The 13,310-nt window shown below is 45.9% G+C and overlaps 2 protein-coding genes across 3 annotated transcripts in view; both read right to left on the bottom strand.

Moving 5' to 3' along the window:
• Nucleotides 1-13,101, bottom strand: part of LOC143372619 (phosphatase and actin regulator 2) — a 222,010-nt gene extending 208,909 nt beyond the window's left edge. The window contains exons 1-2 of one of the 2 annotated variants that reach the window (XM_076819008.1): nt 12,933-13,101; nt 9,709-9,792 (exon numbers count right to left, since the gene is read on the bottom strand). In XM_076819008.1, coding sequence (XP_076675123.1) covers nt 9,709-9,792; nt 12,933-13,050 — 202 coding nt within the window. In that variant the 5' untranslated portion in view covers nt 13,051-13,101. The remainder of the gene's footprint in view (nt 1-9,708; nt 9,793-12,932) is intronic. The other variant, XM_076819009.1, reaches the window with a different exon arrangement.
• LOC143372737 (F-box only protein 7) lies at nt 10,484-11,588 on the bottom strand. The gene is made up of 3 exons (XM_076819259.1): nt 11,162-11,588; nt 10,799-11,065; nt 10,484-10,724 (listed from the first exon to the last, which is right to left on the bottom strand). Exons 1-3 carry the CDS (start codon nt 11,344-11,346, stop codon nt 10,532-10,534), a joined length of 645 nt encoding a protein of 214 aa, XP_076675374.1. The 5' UTR covers nt 11,347-11,588; the 3' UTR covers nt 10,484-10,531.
• Nucleotides 13,102-13,310: the final 209 nt, after the last annotated feature.

The following is a 13,310-nucleotide window of genomic DNA, read 5'->3' as shown; positions in this document are numbered from 1 at the left end:
CGAAGATTCCGCGACTTTTGTCCACGTAAATCGAGGCGATTTCGAATCGTTGGGAGATCCATTTACGTCCGAGGGAAATCTTAAAGTCTGTTTCGCATAAAGATTTATTCAGTCTCTATTATTTTGCTTAGTGTTCGGTGCGGGGTGGAACATACACTTTCAAACTCTCTAGCTTCGTTGCTGAACTATTACACCCACTTGCAAGTAAAGGAACAGGAAGCATACTGAGGAGACACGACAAACGCAAACTCCTATTACCCTTCGATCTTTCAGCGGTGAAAATAGTCCGGAGACGCGGTGGTTATCAGGAGCAGGGAGGATTTACGTGAAAAGAGGATTCGTTTGTATTCCACGGACACCTCGGAGCGACTCTACCCGTCGACGAGGGTCTCTTTCCTATACTTCCGTTCTTCTTTGCTCGCCACGTGGGAAATCAGAGTCGCCAACTCTTTGACAGCGCGCAATTAGTTTAGTCACCGATTTTATGCATGAATCTGATCAAAGTTAAACTCTCCCACACGGAAGTCTTCCTGGGCAGATTTTTTAACTTGCGTGTCGGTCCTTCCACTAATGGTACTACAAGGAGAGGAACGCAACTGTGCTCGAATAGCTGCCAAGGACCAGACGACGCGGAAAACAAAATGTAAATCGCTTTTCTTTTCGATATGACCGAGGCTGACGCGCGATTTATCGGCCACTCGAACGCAACGCCGTTAGATAACATCCGCAACTTTTCTCATACGCTCCTAGCAGCGATTTCTATCGCGATAAATCAGCATCCTTCGAAGAATTCTCCTTATCCAGTGGCAGGGAGCAATAGCTATCATGCCGAACGTCAGAAAGATTTCTCGGAGAAACTTTCCATACTCCCGTTTGCCCCTGATAAAACCCTGCCCTGTGACAATCCCGCCATTTCAGGACATTATCATACGAAAGGCGATCAAAATTCCTCGCGCGCTTCCTGATTGTCTAAAGTCCTGCAGCGAAGATGATCCGACACCGCGCGTCATACCACTGCAGATATGTAATACACAGAGTATTCAATGGCGTAAAGTCTACGTAAAATAAAAATAGAGTCTAACGCGCTATCTCCGAGCATCGTTGCACTCAAGAAGAAAATTAGGTCACAGAAAGGTTCGCTTTTCTTCTCCATCATTACGTTTTTCTACAATCAACCCTCCCGGGAGTAACGCCCACAGAAATTACGTGAGAATCTAGATATACAATCGGAAATTTGTATCGTATCTCAAACATAATTGCATCGATTTTCACCCGTCGAATCGATGTTACATATGTTTGAATGGTGAAATGAAAACGCGACGGAAATCGCCCGAAGTGTCTTGAACGATAACGGTGCGTTGGCAGCCGCGTGACGAAATCGTGGGAGAAGCCGCGATCATTATCGATGGATCACCTTCCCTTGCGCAAAGCTGGTCAATTAAAAGTCCGCGTAAAAATCGATTACGCAGCCACATCCTCTGCGCGCGGAGGCTCTCAGTAGGTCGCCAGAAGACGGCGAAGGATGCAGGAAACGGTTGCGGCAACCGCATCGCTGCATACATTTCGCTGTGACGTAAATTTTCGGTTATCGCGAAAGTTCGATTTTTCTCGGGCGTGCCGCTACACGTACGCGGAGCGCGATTCTGGCAGCGCTTCGCGGAACGGCCGCAGCGGAATCGCCATTGCCCTCTTTCCATTGCTTGTCAATTAATTTCGGTTTTATTCGCCGCGCCGCCTCACTGCACGAGTGTCGGCCGAACGTGGGTAATCGGAGATTTGCTTCGTAACCATGAAGCGCACCTCGTATTTCCATCATTAGCCCCTCAGGTCACCCAGTCATAGCAATCCTAATGAGTTTATCAATATTAATGCCGACCGTGTATATAGGTCAGCGGCTGGCCTAATTTCGATTCGATCGAAGCGGACCCAGAAGCCCGAATAAGTGAACCAAGAAGACGGGAAAAAAGGAAACTCCGTCATGAATATTCGGTGGGCAATCGCAGGCTTTTCGCGGCTTTTGTGGTACAAGTAATCTGAATTTTCTTGGGAGTTTCCTAACCACCTACCAAACGAGTACATAGGCCCGAAAGAAGGAGGCGCGCGAATAAAATGTTAAGCTTCGTTTTGTCACATCCCAGCAAATCAGTGGAAAGCTAGTTAAATGGTGAAAAGTTTCCAGACATTTTAAACAGCACTGATAGTTACGGTGCGGGAAAGATATCTAATTTTTATTCCAAAATAGAGTTTCTAAAACGCGCAACGCTACTAGATTCTTCTGCAGAAGTTGGAGTCCTGCAGTCCTCCTCTGGTAGCAGACATTAAAGCACTGAAACTCGTTTGGAACACTGCTGAAAATTTCAAGTGGTCCTATTCGGCAACGAGTACGTTAAAGGGAGAGAAAAATTTGGACGTGCGGACAGACAAGTGTCCTCTGCAATCTCCCTTTGATCAAAACAGAGTGGAATGTTCCTCGATCCTTTTAATAGTGCTGTAGGTTACAGAAGGTATGCGAAAAACGAGGCATGCAGATGTAGAGTAGGTGCACTGCGACAAATTTCAAGCGCTCTTGCTTGATCAAAACTATGTAAGGCAAGTTACTTTAGTGCACTCCTGTGGAACATTGTTGCCGAAGTGTTTCCAACGCAACCGCAGACGCACGAAACGAAGGAAGACCAAGTGACACAGGAAATTCAGTTTTCCTTCGCTAACCACGCAAAGAACGTTCAACTGTTACTGGACTACGAGACATTTATAATTCACACCAACTGATCTCGCTTCCCCATTTCATCCAAGACTTTCTCCGCCGAAAGTAGACACTAAACACGCCTGCACCGGGGCATGCAAAGAATACAAAGACACCCTGTTAACTCCGCTAGTCAACTCACCCTGAGAATAAATCGGGAACTCCCCGTCGCTGTGGCTGTGCGTGAGCATCCCCGTGGAGTAGAACTGCCACAAGGCTCTTTTCCTGTTCTCCTCAGACGTGCCAGCAAGGACCTCGTCGTCGTCGGCGAGGCCCAGCAGGCTTACCACCTCGGACAGCGACAGGATGGCTTCGGCGTTCTCACCGTGGTGAGTCCTCGAATAAGGGAGTGCAGTGTCTGTTCGCACCAGAACCAGCTTCGTTCACTTTACCACGTGGAATTAACGAAACGCGCGCGCTTCACCGGCGCTCGTCCACCACTTTGCAAAACTCGTGTCTAATCAGGGCACTGCCACCGAATTCACTCTAATCACTTGCCGAACGTATTCACCAGGCTGAATATCTCCCGCCAGAAATAGCAACATCCTCCTGGCGTTCGATGCGAGAGCTGAGGGTAAAGTGTGGATTGATTACACAGGGTAGATGATGTCGGGTTGAAATTGATACGTAATCAACCCCTTTTCGTACTGAAAGTCGAGACATCGATTTCGAAGACCTGGCATTCGTTGCTTGTAGATTGTTCCTGATGAAGGAACAATTTTCTTGCTGTTCTTTTTCGATCGATAATTATAATATTCGTGGGTAAGCTGCAGATTCTAGGGGGAAGCCCGTAGTATGAGTAACAGAGGCATTCGGGAGATAACCCTTACAAGCATGAAGATAATAGCTCCGCGTGCACGATCCTTACGCACGGAAATTGCAAACGATACGACTTATCGAGGGACAGAAACTAATTAAGCTTATCTCGGATAATTTTCGAAGTGTTCCCCGAAGGAGCGATCTCTATAATGTCGCGCGTTTCGCGTTCCACCGTTAATGCGATAGAACAAACCACGACATAAAGCGTTTACGCGAAACCTCGTTATTCAGGCACCACAATCCCTGTAACTCGAGAAGCAACACTTTATGTAAGCAATCCCAATCGATCCTGGAATAAATTGCAACGCGAGATCGTCTAAACAATGTGTTATTTACTACAAACCGACGGTTACTAGTATCGACTTCTTTTGCCCTGCTCAGGACACGTAAGCATCATCGCTGATAGGTCAGCGCTGTAGAATACGATACAACCATCCGATTTGACAATAAGATAAAAAGATAAAGAAGATGGAAAGCCAGGACACGCGACCTCGTCTCTCACGCTGCTAAAAAACGCACTTCCTACATCGCTGCAAAAGAAGAAAAAGTCGCGACGCGAGGGAAACTTGCGATATTTCCCTCGTCACGTTCGGACAATGAAAACATTGGACATCCCCTATCGTGACGATTCATCGGGAAAAAAGTCCGCCCATCCACGAGGAAGGAAAACAGAGGAATGGAAGGGAAAAAAAAACTTTCCCCGGTTCGCGACGCTCGCCCGTTTCCGTACGCGTGTAAATTTATATCACAGCTATTAATACGCCGGGCCTCGTGGGGTTGATCGATCGTTCGAGGGGTGGAGAGGGACCGACGAGAGATTGAATTGCCTCTTTGTCGATGGAGAACGAGTCTCCCTTAGATAAATCGAAAGTCCGCCGTTAATAACGACCTCGAATGTCGGTTCGAGTGCTCCTCCACCCAACCGCGTTTTAAGTCGCGTGATCGCGATCTTTTTCTTACCGAGTCGTTGGTTCTTTGAATTTACCCTCCGTTCGCTCGCCGGGATTCGAAGCTGCCCGAGCTACAGTCACGTCTGTGCGCGAGAAAATTGAAATTGACGCGGCCACGGGCAGTCGCGGAGAATAAATCGACGCTCCGTGATACGTGACCGCTCGGATCACTGTGTCTAGCGAGGGGATGGAGAATTAATCGGTGAGGTAGCACTCTGCGTGGTGCTCGAAGGTAGTGTTCTAAAGTTTCGGAGCAAATAATGCTATTACAAAGATCGTAGCTTCTAAAGTGCTACCTCCTTTAACCCTCTGGAAATAAAGGTAGCGTGAATCAACAAGAGGGTCGGGAGATCGAGTTATCTCACATACTTTTCGTGACAATCTGAATTTAAAATGAACGTGTTCCTCGTGGCCTCACTGGATAATACGATCCACTAATTATTTTCAGCGGTAAGCAGCACAAACGCGAAGGATCAAACCCTAAACAAACTTTGCGCAGGAAGTGCTTCCTCCATCCTAACTCGGGAACCAAACCCGCAGCCCAGCTCCTAAGCATACCAATCGATGTCTCCACTTTCATCACAGCCCAAATTAAAAGCTCGCAGAAGACCGGGACCAATGCATTCATTACGTACTTCAGGCTCGCGGGACCATGAGCGGTGGCTGTGCTCGTGTCGCTCCCACAACTCAAATCCCAAAACACGAGATCCTCGCTCGAGGCCCAATCTCGTAGCCCGAGCACTGCACGCGCCAGTCGGTGCCTCCGACTTTCACCAAAATCCAAACTGCACCCTCACGGACGACCACGCTCAACGTATTTACCACTTCTCGCCTTCAATCTCGCGGGAGCATCACTTCCAAACGGAGCAGATGATGAAACTCGCGTGGTTCACTTCCGTTTCGATCGTCTCCGCGCAGGCCGCCGCTCTCGATCGGTCCGATCGTTCGCCAGGTGCACCGACGATCGTTGGAGATCCACGCACGTCCACGCATATCAGCACGGGATCGCGGTATCGCCGGATCAGAGAGGAACGAACGTCGCTTGTCACACGGCGAAGGGGGGTGTCCAGGTGTCACGATGGGATCGCGTAATATATCTCGATGTATCACGGGAACGTCGATCGGGAAGAAACGTGGGGCCCCTACGTGCGACGGAGCGGGAAGGACTTTCGTCCAGGACGGGTTCGATGCGCGCACTGGGGATGAGAGAGAACCAGGGAGCAACCCGGAGAACAGAGAACGCCGACACCGCGCTGGAGCGACGAAGAAGGGCGGACAGGGGCTGGCAGAGGGAGAAGGAGGGCGGACGGTGCGGCTGCGAGTGAGAGAGAAAGACGAGGGCCAAACGGCGCAAGCTTAAGCTCGCAACCGGGCTTCGAAATACGCATACGACATAGTAGCGCACACCAGCTAACCGTGAACGAGTCCTGATTCCTAAATACGAATGCTTCTGACGAGTGAAAGCACGTCGTCGTCCCGTCCCTCCCCCCCTGAGAAACCCCCGCCATTATCGCGAGAAAACATTCGACATTGCTTCGGGAACTACCACCAAGCCGCGTTCTCTCGCCTACTTTGAATTCCACGGCTCGTCGGCCGCGAGCTCTGGAACGCGAAGGCGAGCGGTAAGTAACTCTGACGAGGGGGCAGGCAAGAGAAGAGTAGGAGAGGATGACTGTCCAAGGTGAAGGATCAAGGGTCGAGCAAAGGGGTGATACAGGCAGGCGCGAATATTTCGTTGTAGTGGGTAGTTTAGAGATCTCGAGAGGAGAACATCTCTCAGTGTGGAACGAGTGTTTAGCGGTCGATTTTGAAAAGTACACGCCTCTACCCCTCCGAGGCTCGCCACCTGCCATGACCCAGTTTCCTAGACGACCTTACGGTAGGTCCGCCCTAATTTCCTGCGTTAACAACTTTCCCGGCGCTATATTAATTGTTAGGGTGAGCAATCAATTTGCCCGGTACGCCGATTAATACTGCGTTTGTATGTAAATACTGTGCAATCGACTGTGCGGCACTGGTTCAGTCAGCTTCTCGTTATCTTTCGGGCCGCCTGCACGTATCGTTAGCGCGGAAAGCTTTCGTTTTTGTCTCCGAAAGAGTCAGGCGCGTGATCTCTGACGTCACGCGGAATCTGAGCGAACCCATCACTCGACCTAATTTTATTACCGTCTAAATGAACCCATAATTGAAGGAAAATATCCGCGAAATTTGCGGCTGGAAACGCTTGAATCGCGCTCGGAACGATAGAAACGATGATAATTAAGGTTCACGCGCGAAAACGCGGCTTGATTACTAGATAATTACTCGTGACGGCGCCGTTTGCGAACGCACGCACTGGCGGCCTGAGCGAGCGACAGTTTATATCCGAGAAAGAATTTGCCTGGGCGAGAAGCTGAATAGAAATTCAGGCCTGAAAGTGTGCTGCGAAAGGCGAACGTCATTCCTGATTACGCTTGCCCGGCTTTATTCCACGGTTTCGTGCCAAAACTTCGCAGTTCGTTAAACCGGTAGCGAGCCTAGGAAGAATATTAGAAGTCACACTATTTACATCGACGCTAAAAACGTAGCCGAAACGGGAACGATAACGATAAAGAATGATTTATACGGCGCAACTTGACTCTGATCACCGCTTCTTTCCTTCGTTTCAACTCTAAAGTTTGCGATTAGAACGGGCTAATTTGTGAAATAAATAAATCGGAAGGAGGGGTTACTCTTAAAATGTGCAAGAATGTACCGAAACTAGCGACTGGGAGATTTAAATATTCCAATGGTACCTAATGGTTTTTTCTCGTTCCTGAAAAGGAAACACGAATATGGAATTGCAGCGAGTTCGAGAAGGATACCAGGACTATCACTATCCGCGCGAAGGTGGCAGGTAGAAAATCGATAGAAATGCTAAAAACACATTCTGTGTTTGCATCTATGCGCGTCCTCCGATTAAATCGCATAAATATTCAGCTAACAGTTCGCTTTTCTCGTTCAAACGTTAAATACCTCTGTTACGGAACGAGAGAATGTACGAAATCAATAAATACGCGACTAGTACACACACTGTGTGGAGCGTGAGAAGGAATATTAGATGTTATAATATTCGCGTCGGTACACAAGACCATGATTAAAGCAAAATAAAAAATGATAAGTATAGAATATTCGTGTGCTGGAATTCGACTCTTCCACATGAATTCCACGAATGCTCCAACAAATACTTCTTTCCTCATTCCGCCTCTGCATACTTCGTCTCTGGGAAGAAATCCTAAAATCGGTAGATCAGAGTTTGGAAGTAGTGCCAGAAGCTAGGATGCAAAGAGCTACTCCAAAACAAAACCAAACGAAAAGATAACGATATAAAAAGAAATCACTGCGATACGTATCGTGATGTTATAGGTATACAATGCGCGTACATTCGAGTACATAGCTTTCTTTTTCATAAAGTCCTTAAATGTCCCGCTTCCAATTTTCAAAATCTCCCTGCGAAGTGATACAATCGGTAAACACGAGTTGCGATACGACGAAACACACGCCCCGCAGTCTCGTAGGGGCAAATCCGATTCGCAGAAACATTTTCGCCGTTTTACCAGCGCCGTATCGCGAACGTAATAACAATTATCAACCGCCCCGTGTCTAACGATCGAGCGCAGCCTTCGGATTCACAGGATCGCGTGGAACATGCAAATCCACTTGACGAAGCGCATTTCGCGGATTAACGATGTGCCATCATCGCCGACACGTGGTTCCCAATGATTGCGAGTCACAGTTAAGGCCAAGGACGACTCGTTAAAGAAGGAAACACATTCGAGAGAAAACATAACGCGGGCGTTGCATAAATCACAAGCTGCCTCGTCCTTAGCTTCCAATTCGCATGGGAGTAAAGTTTGAGGGATTTCTTAAGCGAAGATCGTGCAGTTCGATACGACACGTCTGAACCCTGCAGAATCGAGAGGCTTATTAAAATTTCAAAGCGGAGTATCAGCAAGTAGAGACGTCGAGGCTTCTTCTCTTCAAATCAAACACCACCTATATCTCTTTATTCTAACAGGATGGAAATCCTATTTACTTTGTGTTCAACGACGTGTAATACAATTCCATTTCAGACACTAACTGTATGACGAAATGATCGTTATCTTTCTGCATAATAATTCACCTGGAAGTGTTCCCAACGCCTCCATCTAGTAACTTGTCTGTGTTAGATTCTACTGATCGTCAATCTACTTCGACTTTCGAATATTCAAATGCTTCAATTAGAAATACTTTTTGGAGCATGTCTAATTATGGATTACAGTGGAACACTGTTGAATATCGTGCTTAAATTCTAAGTCCACCTTAGTAAAACGATGGTTTTTATTATGATCTACCCTTTGCAATAAGTACTCCAAAGTCACAGAGAGTTCTAGCCATCTATCTAATGGTTCTATAGGACCATTGCAAAAATAATGATAGATGAGGGTGAAGAAGTTGAAGCTGTTACGGAGGAGAAACAACAGCTGTGAATTAAGAGCTGATGTAACGATAAATCACGATGATTTCCATAATCATGGAAAGAACCAAGCCACCCCAATTGTTATAAAAGTTTACTTATAAACTATCGCGCAGGGAATCTACCAACAACCTATTGCTTCTCGATACTTGAAAATTTTTAATCTTTCGAGTTTGAAAGAAGCGCTGATTAAAAGTCTCGCCGCTTTTGTCAGAGATGAGAAATACTTTCAGAAGGATTTGCTAGTCTAACTCCATATTGCAATCACAGTTTTCTACACCGATGTTCTCTGCGATTCTATCGTTCTACGAACCCTAAAACGCGTTCGTCAACAATCGACATGTCAATATTGATAAAGCTGCTCGTGCGTGACGGGACGTAAACAATTGAGACACCGATGAACGCGATAAATTATTTATTCCGTAGCGCGTAATGGGGAACTGTCGTTTACGATCTACTGTTATTACCATGCATTATACATGATCGTCCATTCAAGACATTATGTAAATAATGAAGCATTCTTCCGTTATAATTAATCTGAACAAAAGCGATAATATTTTGGGGACATGGGCCCTGACAGGTTCTACGCTGTAGACCGTGTACAGTACAGTTTCGCTTCTACTGTACACACGAGATCGATAAATGCATTAGGTGTGCTTCCATCTGACGTGTACACCAAAAGCGGAGGGCAACGAAGCAGGATTAAATCTGTTATCACTCACCGGTATCACCGTTGCTCTGCGCACTGGTTCCATCGTTTACCGCGACGTTCTCACTCGTCACCACCGTATTACTCGCTTCTTCTGCTATAAAAAAAATCCGCGAAAATTACGTTTCTCCTAATGACTCCACGAAATACAGTGGCGGACGAAAGTTTACAACTTTTAAAATCGCATAACTTTTTTAGAATTGGTCCAAACGACATGAGTTTTTTTAAGAAGCTAGAAGGATTAGTTTGCTAAGTGACGTGTCTCGTCGTTTTGAAAAAAAATGCAATTGGGCGAAATAGCAAAAAAAAATAGTAAATGTAATTTTTTAAACTTTTTTTTGTGAGCCTGTAATGAAAATTAAAAAAAAACTTTTTGTAGATTGAAGTAAGTTGTATACATGCCTAAAATTTCATCAAAATCGGTTAACGTTGCTCCGAGCTACAAACGCTTAAAGATCGCAGAATAAGGTCGGAAACGGGTTTTTTGAATTTTCATTAAAGGCTCAAAAAAAAAGTTTAAAAAACAACCTTTACTATTTTTGTTGCTATTCAAAACGAAGACACACGTCACTTAGCAAGCTAATCCTAGCTTCTAAAAAAAAAAACTCATGTCGCTTGGACCAATTCTAAAACAGTTATGCGATTCTAAAAGTGGTACACTTTCTCTCGCCTGAAACTGTATGGTTTCCACCAAATACTTTATTGTCAACATTTTACAAAAGGTAGAAATGATTGTAGGGAAAAGGAGATTGACACGGATTCATTCGATATGAACAACACTTATACGGTCTTCTGGAGTAAAAATAACTTTATAGTAGCGCTTCAATGCGATACAATTATTTACATAGATCCTGGCGAAGCTTGTCAAACTCCGATGAGCATTGCGCCGTGTGCCACAAGCTATGGTAATCTAACATGCCTATAATTTTGAGTTTTAATTCGGTTGGAAGGCCCTGGAGGCTAGGACACATGAACCCTGCTCTAGTTAATACGTCCGACCGCAATGGAGTTGCCAGAGCATCTTTAAACCTATTAAAAGATTTACGAACAACAGTATAAAGTCTCTCGGGGCCGCTGTCGCCTAAGTCCTAAGTCGACTGTACCTGTGAGATATCGCTTTCAGGTTTATGTACCGTCCAGAAAGGTCGCTTGAGAAAGGATTAACGTACTTTAGACATTGCACAGCTATGCTGTAAATATTTCTCTTATCGATAACAGAAAAGAAGTTAACTATCAACGTGTCCCCAGAAGGAATGGCTACAAATTTGCACTCGACGTCGGGCACAGCTGCTAATCGAAACATCATTTCATAGATCCCTGTCTCCTGCGACTTCCAATGCTTTGGTATACGAAGGGACTTAAGTTTTGAACTGTGACAAATATTTTACAGCATAGAAAGGGTCGGAATGAAAAACCGCGCAGAAATAACGAAAATTGGAAAAGCGTTATCAAGTAACGCCGCATACCATTCTGAATGGCAGTTGTCTGTCGTCGTCGTCGCGTGAAAACCCGACTCTGCCAAAAATACTATTAGCAAGGCAACAAAATAATCGTGGTGCGTGGCATCTTCCTTTAAGTCCTTCACTATTCCTTCTAACGAGGGCACCAATTTCAGGATCGAGCTGTCCTCCGCTAAAATTGGTTCCAACATTATCGTGCCGACTTGCAAGCGACTTTAATCTCCAAAATGCGTGACGTTTACATAACCTGACACAACCTCTGTCATCGCGATTGCGAATCACATGGGGAGGAATGTTTACAGACCGTGGCGACCTCTCTACGTAACGCGCAAACTGACTTTGCAGTGGAAAACAGATGCGTAAACGTTGAACGTAAATGTTTAAACGAACGAGATCAATTCTGTATAATATTTAATATACACACGCCTCCTAACACGTACCGAGCTTTTCGATCTGCTTTCAAACAAACGATGATAAATCTCGACTCGTAATCGCAGCTGTAGGTGCGTGTCGTGATATACCATTTCCCGATAAAACAAATTGCAGTGTGTTATAACAAATTCTTGCGTGATGTATGATACGATTAGAGATTGGATTAAGCAACTGCATTCGAGATGATATGGGAGAAATTCCGCGTATCGAACGTACAGTTCTGAACTTATCGTAGATAACTTATCGTTGCGCGATCTATCGTCGATAATTGGAGCTGTCCTTAAAGCTCCTGTGTAATCCTTCAATTAACAATAATACACTAATCCATAGCACCGCGGCTCTTGAAAGTATTTATGTAATTTTTTCAGAGAAAAATCTAACGATGTATATAACGCGCGACAACTTAACGACAGTTACACTTTCACGTTCGACAGCGCCACCACAGAAATTGAACAATCCGAGGCAGAACGAGTCAAACGAAGATGAAATAAATAAAATAAAACCGGTATAGGGAACTCGTTATGTTTCTCTTCACGCCAATGTCCCAACGGCGAACAAAATTAATTACGTATAAACATCGCGAGTTTCCCGAGGAAATAAATACGAAAACACTCGTGCTTGGACATGTTCACGATTAATTTTAACATACGGAGGAATATTTTGATTCGTATAGTCGTTGTCCGATCCCTTATCCACCTGCCTAGTAATAATCTTCCCGCCAGTGACGTAATATCGAATCCCTCAAGCGTAACAATTTTCAGAAAAAACGATACATGATAAGTAAAACAAAATTCCCACCGAGGCTTCGGAATTCCGGGATCAAAATCTACATCGGATAGGCTCGAGAAACGTCACAGGCAAAAACGAGACAAACTACCGCTCACGAATATCCAGAGCCAAGAATAAAAAAAAAAAAGTAATAAGAGGCATTAAAATGAGAACGAAAGGAACCTTATGTTAGGAATCTGTAAGATCCTGAGCGACTGACCATCTGTGTCCTGGACCGTACTGTCGTAGCCAAGGCCCTAGATAAGATTTTCTCGAATCAGCGTGGATGAGGTTCATGGATGCTCCGTCGAGATTCTGTCACTTGGTACGCGCGAAAATTGAGTCGCTGTGAGATCGACGACACGTCACGTGATCGACGGCGACATGTTAGGAAGGAAATAACCGGGTGACCGGACGGAATCGAGGGGGAGGTACAGGGAGTGGAATACATCGCGATACGCTCCTGTTCGGCATGGAAGAGCGCTCCGTGCCACTTGTTGCATGGCCGCGCTCCACACTCACGTTTGAATAAACTGGTCTGAAACTGGTACGGGATATTCTGGCGAGGCTTACGTACCTGGGGAGCAGGATGTCTCAGCGTCCTCCTGGCAAGGCGATTCGAGGGCGTTCGTCTGCCCATGGGGCACGGCACACGTCACTGCACTTGACACCACCGACTCGCACGATTCGGCCATTTTCAGGTTAACTCGCGTTTATCCGCACGGCGGCCAGTTGCCTCGCCGCATTCGAATCCGAATCCCTTTTTCGAAACTTCCACGCACGCTTCGCGGTTCATAACGCGCTACTCCCATGACAGATGGCGTCTGCCGGACGCCGAGACTCCTGCTGCCACCTGCGGGCCGTGTGCACAGTTGCGCGAACGGCGGGCTCGAGTCTGCATCGCTTTGATTTTCAAAAAACCCGTTTGTAGATTAAAGTAAGTTGTATACATGCT

Source organism: Andrena cerasifolii, chromosome 8 (genome assembly GCF_050908995.1).
Source record: "Andrena cerasifolii isolate SP2316 chromosome 8, iyAndCera1_principal, whole genome shotgun sequence".
Lineage (NCBI taxonomy): Eukaryota > Metazoa > Arthropoda > Insecta > Hymenoptera > Andrenidae > Andrena > Andrena cerasifolii.
This window is presented reverse-complemented; position numbering and strand designations above follow the sequence as displayed.